We start from the raw sequence: 19,272 nt of genomic DNA, 5'->3' as shown, positions 1-19,272 counted from the left end.
GTCCTACATGTTAAATGTTGCTGTTGACCAGGGACTCCTTGTAAAGCGCTTTGAGCACATTTAGTGGATATTGCGCTATATAAAGCTCAATTTATTTATTTATAAATAAATTTCATGTTTCATATTAGTGGCTATGAATCGACGACCACTTATTTTCAGGTTTGATAACCCAATTCCTTGTGAGCTCATTGTTGTAATGGAAATCTCCAAAAAAAAAATAATTAAAAAATGATGCATTGTCCATTACAACAATGTAAAACTAGGTCTATAAGTGAGTTCAGATGTCTGACCTGCATATATGAACACGTCGCTATAAATTATATTTCCAGCACCTAATCTATTCCTACATAATGCCGCTTTGACACGCTGAGTCACAAATCGTCAAAATCGTAAAATTAAAGGGGGTAGCGTGGCCCAGCGGTACGGTCTTTGCTTCGTACCGGAAAAGTACCGAGCTTGATCACCGGCCGCTGCGCTGTGTGGCCTTGAGCAATTCACCTCGCACTAGCTCATTTTGCGGCGCTGCACTGCGGCTAACGCCTGGTTATTTCAGTCTTCCCTTGGAATAGACCCTAGAGATAAATTTCCCCTGTGGGATCAAATTTCTAATTTTTGCTATTATACTCAAGTAAAATCGACTTTACCCCAAATCGATAGAGATAGAATAACGTGATTTCGTGAACTGTGTAATTCTAGTTATTTTGTCTTAAAAGTCGATTTTCAGCATACAACTGCTGTACTCTGAAAAAAAAAAACTATCTAAAATTTTGGCAACAAAACTCGTCCTTCAAATATCGATCGATTAAAATTACTCTCAGTTTGCCAATAACTCACAACACATGGTAATTCGCGAAGTCCCAGGTTTGAGAGTTTTTGACAAGACGAGCTCCATTTTAATCGATCGATATTCAAAGGAAAAGTTTTCTGGCCAAAATTTTTAATATGTTTGTTGTTTTTTTTTCAGAGAACGGCAGAACTCGCCCTGCCTGACATAATACCGTTTTGAGACGATTGGTCACAAATCAACATATAAACTAATGGCAGAAATCCATTATTGTGCTGCTATGTGGTCCAGTGGTATGACACTCGCTTTCGGATCGGAAGGTCCTGGGTTCGAGCCTCGCTCTCGGCGCATAGTTGAGTCCTTGGAAAAGGCTCTTTACTCACATTCTCTCACCGTACTCAGGTGTAAAATGAGTACCTGGCCATTAACAGCGTTGTCTTTGTCCGAAAAATTGTAATATCGTCTAACAGGCGGCACGTCCCGTCCTACATGTTAAATGTTGCTGTTGACCAGGTACCCCTTGTAAAGCGCTTTGAGCACATTTTAGTGGATATTGTGCTATATAAAAGCTCAATTATTATTATTATTATTCACCGAATGATGCTGTAAAGTAGTCTGCGAAATTCCAGCAAATTCAGATAGGAAGATGAGCTCTTTCTGATGTTTTCAATTTTTTGAGTTGCCTTTACGAGTACTTTGTCTTTTCTGTCTTACTCTGAAGAGAAAAAAAAATCAATATAATTTTGTCCAGAAAGTTCGTCCTTCAAATATTGATCGATTAAAATGACCTTCACCTTTTCTCAAATTCTTTAAAATCTGGGACTTCCTTGAAGACTCTCTTGAAGACAAACAATGAACTTTTATATAGCGCAATATCCACTTAATGTGCTCAAAGCGCTTTACAAGGGGTCCCTGACCAGCATCAACATGTAAAATATAGAACGAGACATGACGCCTGTTAGGCGATATTACATTTTGTTTTCCCGACAGAGACAGCACTGTTAACGGCCAGGTACTCATTTTACACCCGAGTACGATGAGAGAATGTGAGTAAAGAGCCTTTTCCAAGGACTCAACTATAAGGCTCGAACTCAGGACCTTCCGATTCGAAAGCGAGTGTCATACCGCACAAAGTTCAACGGTTTCTGACAAGATGAGGATCATCTTGATTGATCGATTTTTAAAGGAACTGAGTTTTCTGTTCAAAATTTCTAAAATTTATTAATTTTCAGAGCGCGGCAGTTTTACGACTTTGTAGTTTTGTATTATGACAATCCACTTTGAGTCCGAATGTGGGTAGCTCAAAACTGATTCATGGAAAAAATTCTTCACTTACATTTCTTCACCATACTCTGGTGTAAAAAGAGTACACAGCCGGTTACAGTGTTATCTCAATAGAACAAAAAAACAAAAAAACACTTTCTACTAACAGGCTTCATGTAGATATATGCATATATATTTTGACAATTTGGAAGTCATCTCAATTTTTTAAAGTAAAAGTAAAATCTGCCCAATAAGAAAGTTGTTTATTTTGTCAGTGGACTGTAGGATAATACCTGTATCTCACGCGTAATCAATTGCCCTACAGTATTTTATTATCGTGTCAATAGTAACAAAATATGTTTCCTAATATGGCGATTGAATTGATATCCGTGAATGAAAACTAAAATAACTATAATTTTAATTGTTATAGTAAATGGAAATAGTTGTCTCAAAATATCAACCGAGTCATATTCTGAATTTATTAAGAAACTGGAAAAAGAAATTATTATTATTGCTGGTCGCAATCTGAATGCTGTGTAGTACAAGTTCAGTAACAAGGGGGCAAGGGAGGTAATCATAAATCACTGTCGGGAGTGTCAATTGATTTGTTTATTTCCCTTGCCAGGTCAATATCGGTGATGTAAATTGGAGAATGCATTGGATCGAACTCATCTACCGTGTCGGATTCGTCACCACTCTCTTGTAACGTGTCTTTTTCAACGGGAAAATTGACCTTTCGAATACCGTCTGGCGAGTGTTTGTCCTGAAAAATTAGGTAAGTCGTTTCTTTCTCCTCTACAGGTAACGGGCTGACCATTCGTATATCGTAACTGTACCGTCCGTCATTACATTGGTTATTGTGAATGTTTTTGTTCGTCTTCACTGGGACGGACATAGATCTCGAACTTCCCCATTCTCGTGTGGATAGCATTAGTTGTGAGTCAGGAACCTGTAATCTATTCTGAAATTTCCTACTACCAGTTTCGTTTGAGTATATCAAGACGCCATTGTTACCATTTGTACGTCGCTTCACTTCGGAATCAGACAAAGACAATATTGTACTCCCATTTACTGGCTCGCAGCATTCCGAAACTCCGTTGTTATCGATGCCAATGGTTCGATTGATGCATTGTTTTAGCATGTGAGATGAACGGATTCTGTCGTCGAAGACAAAGGCACTCTGGAAATTGTTTACTAAGTACAGTAGAAGTTCTGTATCGTCTTCAGAAACAGGTCTCCGTTTTCCTTTTCTGACGTCAACTCCCCTGATGTTGAGGTCACTTGCTGAAGTGGGGCGGCACCTCACTGACAAAGGTGCAAGGCGGTTGTTTTGACGTATAGTTTTTCTTTTCTGCCCGTTTTGTTTGGGTGATTCTCTATCATTGCTGTCCATAACATATTTGTCAATATATTCAGTGAGCGAAGCGCATCCGTAACTATTTCTACGTATACACTCAGCAAGGTTTTTGGGAAGCTCCGAACCAAAACTTCTCACAAAAATTACAGGAATTTTCAGAGCGATTGCGGAGCACAGGTCGTGGAAACAATTTGCGTCTTGTATTGTTGCATTGGTGAACAGATACACACAAACATCTGCTTTTGCAATTGAAAGTTGATGAGGTGATTTGCTGAGTTGTGTTTCCAATGTCAAGGACGTTTGGCTTCGTCGCCGGTTTCTATTGCTGACCCTGACGCTGAAGTCGTCTTGGAGGGTGTTGAGGACCTCGTCGTGAAGAAGCTGGGTGTGAGCATTGGGTATACGAGAGGTCTCTGGCACGATGTCACGACATGAGATGAGGTGGACACGAGGTGGGCTGTTGTTATCAATGCTAGCTGTGGTGGTGGTTTTCATGGAGTGTGTCGGTGAGATGTGATGGTGTTCGCTGTGGGTTTGTTTGATCTCTGTCACATAAATCTCTGGTAAGAGATCATTGGAGGTTCTCCCTCTGTGGATTCCTGTGTGGATAGGAAAGACATGGAAAATTGATTATAATTAATTGATGTGTCTCAACCAATTAAAAAACGGAAAGAGTAGAGACAAGGGGAAAAAAAAGAAAATAAAAACTGTCGCTGTGATGAGAGTCGAACCCGGTACTGCACCCCTAATTTTTCTTATTTATACTGTTCGGTCAATTCCAAACTTTGTGTCGGTTGCCTTTACATATTATTTTGCCCTCGATAAAATATGAGATCAATCCTCTCAAAGTTGTTGATGGTCTACCATTATAAAGTATACTACAGACCTGCTTAGAGTATACTACAGCGAGAGAGAATCTTTGGCCTAAAGCCACACTTCTGGAGACCTAACTGTATGTTTCCCTGATAGAGCTGACAGTGGTGTTCCTCCGTCAACTTGACATTCAAACCCGAAGACTACATGAGGGGGGGGGATGGCGAAGAAGAAGAATAAGAAGGAGGAGAAGAAGAAGAAGAAGAAGAAGAAGAAGAAGAAGAAGAAGAAGAAGAAGAAGAAGAAGAAGAAGAAGAAGAAGAAGAGAAGAAGAAGAAGAAGAGAAGAAGAAGAAGAAGAAGAAGAAGAAAGAAGAGAAGAAGAAGAAGAGAAGAAGAGAAGAAGAAGAAGAAGAAAAAGAAGAAGAAGAAGAAGAAGAAGAAGAAGAAGAAGAAGAAGAAGAAGAAGAAGAAGAAGAAGAAGAAGAAGAATTCTTTTGTACTCTGACAAGGAGCCAAATCACATCAATGATGGCGTTTATTTTTATTATATTCCATAAGTTAATCCTACCATTCGATGTTAACCAGCAAAATCCCCCTGCCGTGTTAAATTTGATCTTATCATACTTTGTCTTATTTCATTCCCAAGAGTATTTCTTTTTTAATTGAGCCTTTATATAACGCAAAATCCATCAAATGTTCTCAAATCGCTTAATAAGGGGTCCCAGCCAACACTTGACATGTAGGACGAGGCACGACGCCTACCAGGCGATATTAATATTTTTTTTGGATGGAGACAGAAATGTAAACGTTCATGTACTCATTTTACTCCTGAGTACGGTGAGAGAATGTGAGTAATAAGCCTATACAAAGGACCCGACCTTGCATCGCCCAAAGAAGGGCTCAAACCTTGGACTTATCAGTCCTAAGCCGAATGTCTTACCACAAGACCACAGATCGTTTTACAGTACAATGAATTTAATCTACAGCGAAGTGAATAGGAAAGTAAATATTAAATGTTTTGTGAAATTTCCAATCCCATATTTGATTTAGGGATAGGATTTAAATGTGTGTAAAGTAAACATAGGCTGCTAGCACTTCGGATTGAAAGACATTTGTAAATTGGAAAAAACGTAAGAAGGATGAGGCGATGGCTGTAAGGATCGGTTGTGGTGATTTTGGTGGTGATTGTGGTGGTGGTGATCTTGATGGTGGTTTTGGGTGACGGCGGCGGTCATGGTGGGGATAGTGATGGTGGTGGTTGTGAGTGAAGGTGGTGTTGGTGGTGGTAGTGGTAATGTAGGATAGAGAATGAGAAGGGGGAGTGGATGAAGAGGAAGAGTGGAAAAGGAGAACGAAAGGAAGAGGAAGAGGAGGTGAAGGAGGAGGAGGGGGAGCTGAGGAAGGTTAGGATGCGGTGGAGGACTAGAAGAAGAAGAAGAAGAAGAAGAAGAAGAAGAAGAAGAAGAAGAAGAAGAAGAAGAAGAAGAAGAAGAAGAAAAGAAGAAGAAGAAGAAGAAGAAGAAGAAGAAGAAGAAGAAGAAGAAGAAGAAGAAGAAGAAGAAGAAGAAGAAGAAGAAGAAGAATGGTGATAATGCTTTGATTAAATGCAGCTCTATTGTACGGATCATTTAAGTCGTGTGGATCAGATTTGTACACAGATTCGAAATTATAGGAGTTCGGAATAGTAAAACATAATTGTAAAAAATGCCAGATAACTAACGAGGATCCCAGAAAATGAGGAATTGAGCGCGCGGGGGGGGGGGGGGGGGGGTCGGTTGACATGAAAGCGTTTAAGCATTACGGATAGATAAAACCTAGTAATCCAGTAAAATTAGCTGCTTGAGTAGACAGAAGGGGCGGCGTGGCTCAGCGGTTAGGTCTTTGCTTCGAACCCGAAAGGTACCAAGTTCGATCACCGACCGCTGCGCTGTGTGACCTTTTAGGCAAGTCACCGCGCCTTAGCTCAATTTGCAACGCTGCGTTGCGGCGGACGCCTGGGTTATTCTAGTCTTCCCTTAGAATAGACCCTAGCGACAAATTTCCCCTAAGAGGTGAAAAAAGGGAATTTTTAATGAAAATTAATTTAGAAATAACAAGAGTGTATTGTCTTCACATTTCACCTGTCGTACGAAAAACGTTTAATTCGATTATGTATAAATACAACGAGAAGGTGTGTTGATTCTATCTATACTGACATAGTGCTATGGGGTTGGGGGAGGGGGAGGGGGGGAATACGCGTATTTAAAATTTTGGCCGTAAACCTCGTCTTTCAAATATTTATCAATTATAATGACCCTTATCTTGTCAAAACTCTCAAACCTTGAACATTATTATAAAGTCCCAGGTTTGAGAGTTTTTGACAAGTGAGGGTTATTTTAATCGATCTATATGTAAAGGACAAGTTATCTGGCCAAAATTATAAAAACGTGTTTTGTTTTGTTTTTGTTTTTCATAGTACAGTAATAGTGATCTAGCTTAAACTGAAAGCCAGTGAATAATATCTAGCACTCGGTCTAACAAACCGCTTATTTTTCAATTTGACCAGACTTTTTTTCCTTCAAAAATCGATGAGTTTCATTGTCCAGCAAATTGGCATAAAATTATAACATTGAGATTTCAAAGAGCAGACACGAATTTATAAACGTTTGCAGAGTTGGGGGTAGATAAAATCTAAATTTATCCCGAAAAAAAGTTTTAGCTTAAAAAATCGTGCCAAAATAGTTGTTTTGGTTTTGTTTGGTGGTAATGTTTTCCGCTTAACTTCATCCTGTCGAGGCCAATATTGAAGTCCTCCAGTATTTGAAAGGATTTATTCTTAAAGAGAGTGAACCTGTACCTCCGTAACTCTGCAAAAACACGTATTTAAAAATTTGGCCAGAAAAGTCGTCCTTCAAATATTGATCGATTAAAATCACTTTCATCTTGTCAAAAACCCTCAAACTTGTTGGTTTTTGGGGTTTGTTTTTAAACTTCTATTATGAAGTCCCAGGTTTGAGAGTTTTTACCAGGATGAGGGTCATTTGAATCGATCGACGTTTAAGGGAAGAGTTCTTTTGCGAACATTTAAAAAGAAGAGTTTTATCAGAGTATCTATGATAGTGTAAATTTACCCATTATTTCACGAGCAAGTCATGTCAAACTTTGCCATAACATTAACGGTCAGGTGGGTAGAACGTACTTAATTAACACTTTAGATCTAATAAAAGTTGTTGATAAATATGTTAGAGACAAACTTCTCGAAATGCCCTTGCTTTGAATAGTAATGTGATCATAATGGCCATAATCTTATTATATCGCGGTGGTAAATCTAATATCATATTAAGAAATTATAAATAATAAAGTGAAATTGAATGAAAACTTCAATTTAATTACAAAAACAGATCAAATAAACGTTTCGGGTTTCCCCTTTATCAACAAAACAGGATGAATGAAACACCACAGATGAATAAGATGATGTAGTAGTGGCGCTCCCAGTATTCTTGTTTTTTATAATGTTCTAGTAGGGAGTTTGGGAGGGGGGGGGAAACTTTTTTTTAAAAAAGTCTCCCCCCTCCCAATTCCCCTACTAGAACATTATAAGAAAGTTTCCCCTCTCCCAAACCCCCTACTAGAACAAGAATACTGGGGTTGTAGGAGCTTTCGGAAGGCTTCCCACCTTTTGTCTTTGTATGTGCGGCTATGTAGTCTAGTTGTATGACACTCGCTTTCGGATGGGATGGTCCTGGGTACGAGCCTCGCTCGGCGGATAGTCGAAAAGACTCTAGTTGGAAAAGACTCTTTACTCACGCACATTATCTCATCGTAATCCGATGGAAAATAAGTACCTGACCGTTAAAAGCGTTGTCTCTGTCTGAAAATATGTAATATCGCCTAACAGGCGTGATGTCTCGTTCTACATATCACGTGTTGGTGTTTGTTAGTGACTCTTTGTAAAGCTTTTTGAGTACGTTTAAAGGCGCGAACCCAGGATCTTCCGATTCGAAAGCGAGTGTCATACCACCAGACCACATAGCCGCATAGGTCAATCGTTGTCATGTCAACCCAGTTATACCTTAAAGGTCACTAGAACGCACTTAAATATCACTTAAGAAAAAGTAAAAGTTACTGACAGAATGATAACAGGGAGATTATTACCTGTTTGAGATAAAAACCTGGTTTGTTTGTTTTTAAAACAATTGGCCAAAAAAGTTTGTCCCTCAAATTATTTCGATCGATTAAAAGGATCCCTCATCCAGCCAAAAACTTGAGAGTTTATTCAGAGCCATAGGCCCATGGAGCCAGTAGTTGATCCCGGTTTCTATAGCGTGATAAGGAAAATAGCAATTGCTTGCTATCCTTAAGATCGGACGCTAGTCTATCGAAAAGTACTTTCCGCCAAATCTAACATACTCAGCTACACTGCTGAGGTGGACAGGGAAGGCCAGAATAAAATCTCGACCACATCCGGGATCGATCTCGGTTCCTTCGCGTGTGAAGCGAGTGCTCTACCAACTGAGCTATCTGGTTTCCCTCTGACAGGTTGTGGGTTGTTTTAATCGATCGATATTTAAATGACAAAAATTTTGTTGGGACTTTTTTCAGAGTCCTTGTTTATCATTTAAAACAAACAAACCAAAAACAAAAAAAACCCCACTGTATTATGTCGCAGTTGGCCAAATGCCACCTGTCCTCCACAAACGATCACTTCTAATAAGTGATTGTTTAAAAACTAATATTGATATAGATATCAAACTATTGTTATTACACAAATATTATGGAAGTAGGAATTGATGAATATAACAGTGAATGAACTAACAATTTAATTATTGCGAACATATTATTGATATAAAAATATGAACAAGGTTAGAATTGAAAAATAACATGAAAATTGAAAAATACACTAAAAATACTTCGTTGTGTATTTTATTGTTCATTATATGAAGAAATATTAAGACATTTTTTTTCCCTAGTCTAAAGCAAAGAATAATTACTTGGTTCAAATGTATAGATTGATACACAAGATTGAACATATTGACTCATGTTATGATTACTAGAAGAGATAGATTCAAACTCTATTTATCCAGATGTAATACTAATATTAGACAAAAATCTTTTAATGTTTCCTTCCATTCACTTGTGGAATAATATTATTAGATTCGAAACAAAGAATGCATGTTCTCAAGATAGTTTAAAACTACGATTGACCGAGAGTTGTATTATCTAAGATTACAATATTATGGCCAGTAAAGGTTATTGGTTTTATGATTCATTCATAATGTTATTGATCAATTTCTTTGCATGTTTGATATCAAAGGCATTTAAAGGATACGATTCTAAATCAAGCCATATTATGTTATGTTTACATTAGTGAATTAAAGGTCTAAAATTGGTCCAGAAATTTGTGCAAATAAAATTTACATTTAATTCGTGGAGGAAACAAAAAAATGATTAAATTACTGAATAAATGAATGAATGAATGAATGAATAAATAAAGGACTGAATGAATGAATTATGAATAAATAATGAATTAATAAATTCATGAGTGAATGAATGAATGCATGAATGATTGAATGAATGAAGGAATGTATGAAAGACTGAATGAATGAATAAAGATAATTGGTCCAACGAAAACATTACGCAGTCCACCCTTATTAAATACGTAAGCAAAAAAAAAGAGTCATTGACGAGGGGTGGTAAACAATAACAGTGAAGAAATGATTCCACTAAATAACCTTCTAATCCCTATCGCTGCGACTCAATCAAAACTTAGAAGTTGGCAAAGCAAAGGTAGAGAACTCTTACACATAATGGATCAAGGTTGGACAATGGTAAACAGTTTACTATTTTTTAATTTTTTTTTTTACTTTCGATTTTCAAAAGGAAACTCTATCAATCATGCTGAGATCTACAATTCAATTTACGTAGATATACGTGTATATTAATTCAGTTTCAATAGCAAGCGTGCAAAAGGACCTCCTGCGGTGCGGTGCCCTTTTGACGAGTTATATAATCCTGCAGTGACGCTTATTATGATGATGAGAATAATAATGATAATAGTGATAATGTTTATTATTATTATTATTATTATTATTATCATCATCATCATCATCATCATCATCATCATCATCATCATCATCATCATCATCATCATCATCATCATTTATTATTATTATTATTATCATTATTATTATTATTATTATTATTATTATTATTATTATTATTATTATTATTATTATTATTATTATTATCATTATCATTATATTATTATTATCATTATATATTATTATTATTATATTATATATTATTATTATTATTATTATTATTATTATTATTATTATTATTATTATTATTATTATTGCTACGTACCTTTCCCTCTGGGAATTCTTCCAGGTCCTGACATCATGATGGAAGAGGTCAAAGTGCACGAGTCAATCATTCCAAGAACTCTGCGAGGTTGAACAATGTCGCTATAACCAGTTAGTCTATGTAGCCTCCAAGAGCAACAATACACTTTGTCCCGTTTTGATCCAGATTTGTAGCTTTCTTTTGATGTTTCAATTCTTTTCGCCGATACTGGAAAATCCAAAAGAAATGCTTATTAATCGTGGTTGGTATAGATAGCTAAGAAGTTCACAACATTGCCATCCGGAAGTATAACTGTCCAACACACAAAACTGTGTGTAACCATGATCGTTTATTGTCTGGTTATTACAGTTTAGTGAGAATTACTCATAAACGCGGATGGCAAAAAACAATAATAAAGACCTGAGTGACGTCATCTTCGAACTATCTATAGGACTTGAAGACAAAAGGAGAAAACCAAAGATGTCCGTTTTGGGGGATTTTTGTATTTGTCATGAGTGATGTCAGGGACCTGAGATTTCTTTCTATAAATTTCATAGCGGAAAACTACAACTATAGATAGTTCGAAGTTGACGTCACTCTGGTCTTTGTTATTTAAAAAAAAATTTTTTTGCCATCCGTGTTTATGAGTAATTCTCACTAAACTGTATTAACTAGACTATAAACGTTCAAAAAGTTACACCCCGTTTTGTGTGTTGGTCCGTTATACTTCCGGATGGCAATGTTGTGAGCTTCTTAGCCAAGCGCACACTATCTATAACTTATCAGTAGTGGTAGTTTGTGTTTTTCCGTTGTTCTATTTATAGAGGAAAAGTTTGGATCCCTGATATCACCCAACGGGGCAATCGAAAAGTGGACATTTGTGGGTTTCTCCTTTGTATACCTCACTTGAATCTTAAGTTTAGCACTTTGTTTAAGTTTCAACTGTCTGTGAACAAAAAGAAGAGAATTGTTTATATCTATATATAGTATGCGCATGGCTAAGAAGCACACAACATTGCCATCCGGAAGTATAACGGACCAACACACAAAACTATGTGTAACTATGAACTTTTATAGTCTGGTTAATACAGTTTAGTGAGAATTACTCATAAACGCGGATGGCAAAAAACAATTACAAAGACCCGAGTGACGTCAACTTCATTCTATCTATATATTGGTGATATGCGTTTAGGCAAAATTCCCACTACACCTTCCCGCCAGGTGAAACAAACATTTCAACACAAAAAATTGCATGTCTATGTGTGATCGTATTCGTTTATAGCCTGATCGGTATGTTTCAGGGAGGGCTAATCACCAAACTAGCGATCTAAAAACAATAACAAAGAGCCGAGTGACATCAGCGCCATTCGTTCACGAGTTAAAAGACTAAAACTTGTGGTTTTCCCGAGGAGAGAGGTGAAGCTAGTCGTAACGTTTGTAAATATCATAGCCTGACACTGACCGTCGTCATCGTTAACTTATAGCCTGACACTGACCAGGAAATGACGTCAAAGACAAGTCTTTGTCACAAAAGAAAACAAATCGTGAGTCGCATTCTTTAGTTCAACCAATGGAATCATCTGTTTCCTTGATCTTAACTAGCGACAACTCACTTGACGCTACACGAACCTAAAAAATGACGTCAAACTATAACTCCTATAGGGTTCTAGTGTCAGGCTATGTCTTAACGATGGCAACGGCCTGACAAGGACCAACACACAAAACTATGTGTAATCTTAAACGTTTATAGTCTGGTTAATGCAGTTTAGTGAGAATTACTCATAAACGCGGATGGCAAAAAAAACAATAACAAAGACCCGAGTGACGTCAACTTCATTCTATCTATAAGTTAATGAAGGCTACAGTGAATCTCGTCATGGATCATAATATCAAAATGCGAATGATGCAAGAATAGGCTATCAGTGTTTGTAATCTAAACTAACACTAACATTATAATAATATCATGGTTGCGTATTATCCGTGAAATCGTTGATAGGCGATTTCTGGTGTGCATTTTATATTATAGATAGGAGTTCTATCGTGAACTGTGGTCCTATTTCAAATCATGGAGATAATTGTTTGTTGTTTGACTGTCGTTGCTGGTGGTGTTGTTGATGTTGTTGCTGTTACCATTGCTCTCATTGTCGTCAATAGATAGTTCAAAGTTGACGTCACTCAGGCCTTTGTTATTGCTTTTTGCCATCTGTGTTAATGACTAATTCTCACTAAACTGTATTTACCAGACTATAAACATTCAATATTACACACAGTTTTGTGTGTTGGTCCGTTATACTTCCGGATGGCAATGTTTTGAGCTTCTTAGCCAAGCGCACACTATCTATATAATAATCTGATGACAATACGCATTGTAGTATATATTTAATTTTCTAAGAAAAGTAGGTTAAGTTCATTTAGTTACCTTAAAATGTTCACATGTTTACTATTCTTTGTTATTTAAATAATTTCTTCAATCATGATGATGTAATAAAAATCAAAGAAGTTGACGACGCTTAACTCTTTGTTAATGTTTTAATGCCGTCGATTGGGTGATTAATAGACCTTATTAAAGTCGCTCTATAATTGGCTATAAACGTTATAGATTGCACATAATATGTTGGTAAGTTTAATCTAGTGGGTAGGTAGAACCGGTGAGAATTTTACTTTAACGCATAGCATCAGAAAACAACCTCGGTCCCACTGCTTGTGAAGCGTGTGCTCGACCAACTGAGCCATCGTGACCCCCAAGATTTATTAAGAATTTTTTTTTTCATACCTTTACCACTGGCTCAATGAAATTTTTCTTTATACAAAATTTTTAAAAAACAACACCTATACTGCCGTTTTATTAAAGAACACAGTATGTGCTATTTGGTTAACATTGCATATACTGTGTTTTTAAAAACAACACCAATATATTATACGAGTCTTCATTACGACACTCTGATATTTTGACACGTAAGGAATCCATTCACATATCTATCTTATTGTTGATTGAACCAAGGAAAAACAAACACACCTGAATCAATATATTATCGAATGACTTGCTCTACTAATCTAACCATACTTAATCGTTCCTATCTTAGATCCTATCAAATACCATGTACACGGCGTGTTGTGTTGTGGTATTAAAACAATGAAAAACAAAACAAAACAAAAAAAATACTCAAATATGTGACTCGCGAGTCTATATGGTGTTATCTCAGAATTATTTAGATAAAGAAGATTTAGTTAACAGTCAAAACAATGAGAATTAGGAAATTTACGTTTTGTGAAGTTTGAGGAATACAGCTCAATTTCTTTAATAAAGGCATTTATATATACTAACAGTCTGTAGATTAAGCTAAAATGTCAGTCTTTAAGTATCTGGCTCATTCCGACATGATTCCGTTTTGATACGATTGGCACATATTGTGTTAGGTTGAATGACATTCTATCATCGAGTGGTAACAACAAGGAACAAGGCGTTGTTTCTATGGTAACTTGAACGATTCTTTTGTGCTTTCTCCAATTGAAGAAGGGTGGTTTTCTAAATATATCTCGTAAGTCAATTTTTCCCCCACTCTTTGAGATTTTTTTCTTTCTCACGAAGCAAATTGAACCACAAACTTTATTTCAAGAGTCAATTAACACAATAATGGCCTTTAAATTGATCTTGCAATGAGGTTTAACCATAATAGAATGATAAGCCAAAAGAGTGATTTTGCTGGAAATAAACTTCAGTATTTCAAAAATTGGAAAAAAGGGGAGATAACTAGTTTTGGTGAACCCACTTACTTGTCCATTGATGATTATTAGGAAATTGTGACGTCTACCTCAATTAGGGATTACACACAATAGAGGTCTGTGTGGGAGAAACTCCTTACAATTAAATCATTAAAGGTATTGATTGGCGAGTTGTCCCTGACGCTGTCCAATGTATTGTCTATAGTACATGATTTATAGCAATAATAACTTGAGTAGAGATTATAGGGAATAAGAATTGTAGCTTGTAAATATCAATGCCTATTGTTTAGGGGGACGAAGTGGCCGAGCTGTTAAGAACCGAAAGGTCTTGGGTTTGAGCCTCACTTCAGGCATTTTATTTCCTTATGACCTTGTTCTTCATAATTGAATTCATAGCCAAAAGTATGAAATTTGGGGTTGATTTATATTCATAATGGAGAAAAGTAGTCTATACACAATTTCTTAAACCATACAAAATACTAAAAAGTTCTTATTTCTTTTATTCTGAATTCACTAATTCTCACGGTTCAAATGTGACCAATCGTTTCAAAACGGTAATGTGTCGCGATCATTGTTATCACTTGACTAGTCTTGTGTGATGATGTGGTCTTGTGGTATGACACTCGCCTTCGGGTAGTACGATCCAGGGTTTGTATCCCGCTTAGAGCCACGCATAGTTGAGTCCTTGGAAAAGGCTCTTTACTTACATCTCTCATCGCACTCAGGTGTAAAACGAGTACCTGGTCGTTAACCGCGTTATCTCTATCCGAAAAAAAAATATATCACCCGACAAGTGTCACGTTTCGGCCTACATTTAAGTGTTGCTGTTGGCTTGGGACCCCTTTTAAAGCGCTCTGAGTACGTTTAGTGGATAATGTCTTATATATTTTTTAAAAAATGTTTTTCTCTTTTTTTTTCAGTCAACAAAGCCCGATATTTTGTGGACGGATTTGCTGACTATACTGTGTCACCCAGAGGTAATTCATTTTGTCTGAAGAACAAACAAACGGGGCTATTTGGTACATATTTACCCTCGTTTCCAGTAAACATGAATCGATAATTTAGATAAATATTATGTAAAGAAATTGGAAATAAAATTGAGTTTTATATAGCGCAATATCCACTGAATGTGTTCAAAACGCTTTACAAGGGGTCCCTGGTCAACAGCAACATTTAACATTTAGGACAGGGCATGACGCCTGTTATGCGATATTACAATTTTTCGGACAAAGACAACGCTGTTAACGGCCAGGTACTAATTTTACACCTGAGTACGGTGAGAGAATGTGAGTAAAGAGCCTTTTCCAAGGACTCAACTATGCGCCGAGCGCGAGGCTCGAACCCAGGACCTTCCGATCCGAAAGCGAGTGCCATACCACTAGACCACATAGCGGTACTAATAATAGATATACACACAACCATCAATGTACATATTCGTTCATTTTAAAATTCAATAATCAACCCATGAATTGCAGAGGTTTTGGTTTCTATCAAAGTGTGAGGTTGATAATGCGACAGTGTTGATATCGGTATCGTTACTTTTATCATTGTAAATTTTCGAATTAAGTGTTCTTATCTTATCTTATCTTATATTATATTATCTTATCTTATCTTACTAAGGCTTAATAGAAATTTCTCATTTGATAATAATGAAAACAGAGCAATGAGAACCAAGCGTCGCCATTGAGCGCCACTAACTGCCTTATACAATAGTTTATAATTACAAAATCTCATATAGAGCGCATTGTATCATTCACAGACAGTTTTACACAACTTTTCAGAAATAATGTATCAATACGGCAATGTAAATCGAAAATACTATCATAGAATACTGGTAGTTGAAAACTGGTCATGATAGAATGAATCATAAATGTACAAAGTTCATAGTACAATGAAACATTAATGACAAAAATAATCATGAAAGCAACAACGATAATAATCATAAATAAGTCTCTGATAAATGAGTTATGTCTTATTTTGGTCTGAAATCTTGGAATATATATTTTATATTTGTTGTCTCTGGTAAAGACGTTATCTTGGAAAATGTAAACAAAACTGATGGATTCATATCACTTATATTATGTATCATCTTGTAGAGCTGAATTAAGTCTCCCCTAATTCTTCTGTATTTGAGACTAGGTAGATCGAGGAATGCTAAACGTTCGTCATATGACATGTTCTCAAGCCCGGAAAGCAATTTTGTTGCTCCTCTTTGAATATTTTCAAGACTTATTGACTGCCTTAGATATATTGGGCTCTAAACATTGTTCCCGTATTCAAGAAAAGGTCTTATAATAGTTTTAAATAACGGAAAAAAAACATGCTATTATCCAAATAAGTAAAACTCCTGTATATGATTCCCAACATGCGATTAGCTTTAGTTGTACAATCATTAATATGCACATCGAAGGTCAAATGTGGGTAAAAAACAACACCAAGATCACTGTCAAAATTTGTATCACGCAAAAAAATTGAATTAGAGATATCCGAGTAATAGATGTGATTAGGATTTTTCTTTCCAACATGCAATACCTTGCACTTGTTGATATTAAATTTTTATTGCCACTTCCTTGACCATTCAAATAGAGAATTAATATCATCCTGAATGATTTCATGCTGATCAGATTAATCTACATTTTGATATAATGTTATTTGGTAAGTCATTAATATATATAATAAAAAGCATTGGACCCAAAACACTTCCTTGAGGTACTCCACTGGTCACACATTTAAAACTTGACATTTCGCCATTTACAAATACCCTCTGCTTTCTATTGGATAAAAAACATTTTATAATGTTTTTCTCCTCTGGATAAATTTGTATGCTTGTCGGAGAAGTATTTCATAAGGGCGACCGCCATTGTTCCGATAGTTCAGAATCAGTTACTAAGTTACTATGCGTCATTACGAGGGAAGTGACGTCACGGCTGTTGACGTCAATTGAAGGCAACTTACTTGTGCTTCAAACGTTTTTAAGAGAGAATACGTCATCTACACAAGATCGCTACGCCTACTTGTATATCTTATTATAAACGTTAACAGTTGCTATGACAACACTTCCGTACTTTGAGAAAACGCGATTTAAAAAAATTTAGCCCATCCAACATTCCGTCCGTCAAATCGATGGATTGAAATAACCTTCATTATTCAAAATAACTCTCAAAACATGAGACTAAGGAAGTTTAAGTTTGGGAGTTTTGACATGATGAGGGTCGTTTAAATCAATCGATATTTAAGGAACGAGTATTCTGGTCAAAAGTTTTAAAACGTGTTTTTATTTTTTTTTTCAGAATATGGCAGAATGTCTACAGTCGTTGTGAACAAACAAAGACATCAATTAGACAACCTGGCAACTCTTACTTATCTAGCAAAAAATCAATTGATGGTTCCTCTGTGACCTCTAGTTGCTATGCCTGTCAAGCAATTGACATGGATGACTTTTTAACTATTATCGTATAGTATGACCCTTCAGTTCTTCAATCCATATATAGATAGAACGAACATGACGTCACTGGGGTCTTTGTTATTGTTTTTGCCATCCACGTTTATGAGTAATTCTCACTTAACTGTATTATCCAGACTACAAACATTCAATGTTACACAGAGTTTTGTGTGTTGGTCAGTTATACTTCCGGATGGCAATTTTGTGAGCTTCTTCAAGCGCATTCTATCTATAGATAGTTCGAAGATGACGTCACTCATGTCATTGTTATTGTTTTTTGCCATCCGCGTTTATGAGTAATGCTCACTGAACTGTATTAACCCGACTATAAACGTTCATGGATACACACAGTTTTGTGTGTTGGTCCGTTATACTTCCGGATGGCAGTGTTGTGAACTTCTTAGACAAGAGCATACTATCTATAGTGCAAACACTTTTGAAAATTACGTCAGTTATCGTATACTTTATTAAAACTAGATCTAGTCGAATAAACATTAAACTTGTTTTATTTTTGACTCGAAAATTTAAAATAAAGTATATTTTGGCCCTGAAATCAACCGATGACCGTGAGCCGAAGACACATAGCCACCGTAAGTGCTTGCCTATCACCCAGAAAAACAGCCCGATACTGAGCATCACTCACAATTCATTTTAACACAGATGCTTGAAAAAAAAAACATGCATCGTGTCGTCAAGTTTCACGATGCAATTCTTTTATCAGTGTGTCAAAATATTGTGAGAAATACTCACTAACAGGGCCTGACCTATTTGTGTGTTTTGACATGCTACCAAGAAGCTTATAATATGAACATATTATCAGCTTCTTGCATGCTACGGGAATCCCAGGAAATAAATAGTCAAGTGGACGAAACGGGGTAAATGGCAGGAAATATTCTGATTGGTTAATGCTAAGTAATGGGCGAACCATCAGTCATGACTGGTGTATCCCATGGGGTACACTGACACTGATTGTAGCCTTCGGGAACTGGCGGACTTAACTTTTGACGTCACTTATAGATAGTATGCGCTTGGCTAAGGACTTCACAACATTGTCATCCGGAAGTATAACAGACCAACACACAAAACTGTGTGTAACCATGGTCGTTTATAGATAGTATGCAGATGACGTCACTCAGGCCTTTGTTATTGTTTTTGCCATCCGCGTTTGTGAGTTGTTCTCACTAAATTGTATTAACCAGACTATAAAAGTTCATGGCTACACAGAGTTTGTGTGTTGGTCCGTTATACTTCCGGATGGCAATGTTGTGAACTCCTTGGCCAAGCGCATTCTATCTATAGTCTGGATAATACAACTTAGTGAGAAGTAGTCATAAACTCGGATGGCAAAAAAAACAATAACAAAGACCTGAGTGACGTCATCTTCGAACTATCTATAGATTAGTGCAACGTCTAGTGAGTTGTCGTTAACAGTTCTCAAGAAAACAATGATCCCATTGGTTGAACTATTGAATATAACTCACGGTTCGTTCTCGTTTATAGATAGTATGCAGATGACGTCACTCAGGCCTTTGTTATTGTTTTCGCCACCCGCGTTTGTGAGTTG

At 36.6% G+C, this 19,272-nt stretch overlaps 1 protein-coding gene and 1 long non-coding RNA gene across 3 annotated transcripts in view; one reads left to right on the top strand and one right to left on the bottom strand.

Annotated features, from left to right (window-relative positions):
* Positions 1-2,221: 2,221 nt before the first annotated feature.
* The window catches only part of LOC144962546 (uncharacterized), a 44,741-nt gene continuing 27,690 nt past the window's right edge, over positions 2,222-19,272 (bottom strand). For both annotated transcript variants that reach the window (XM_078895576.1, XM_078895575.1), the window contains exons 2-3: positions 10,565-10,771; positions 2,222-4,003 (exon numbers count right to left, since the gene is read on the bottom strand). In XM_078895576.1, the coding sequence (XP_078751702.1) occupies positions 2,622-4,003; positions 10,565-10,634 (1,452 nt within the window). In that variant the 5' untranslated portion in view covers positions 10,635-10,771 and the 3' untranslated portion in view covers positions 2,222-2,621. The remainder of the gene's footprint in view (positions 4,004-10,564; positions 10,772-19,272) is intronic.
* Positions 13,952-18,126, top strand: LOC144962547 (uncharacterized). The gene is made up of 3 exons (XR_013643489.1): positions 13,952-14,082; positions 15,187-15,243; positions 17,557-18,126. It is a non-coding gene; the product is annotated as an uncharacterized LOC144962547 (long non-coding RNA).

Source organism: Berghia stephanieae, chromosome 1 (assembly GCF_034508935.2).
Source record: "Berghia stephanieae isolate SIO BIC M18660-M18661 chromosome 1, UCSD_Bste_1.3, whole genome shotgun sequence".
NCBI lineage: Eukaryota > Metazoa > Mollusca > Gastropoda > Nudibranchia > Aeolidiidae > Berghia > Berghia stephanieae.
The sequence above is the reverse complement of the archived record's forward strand: the minus strand, read 5'-3'. Positions and strand labels throughout refer to the sequence as shown.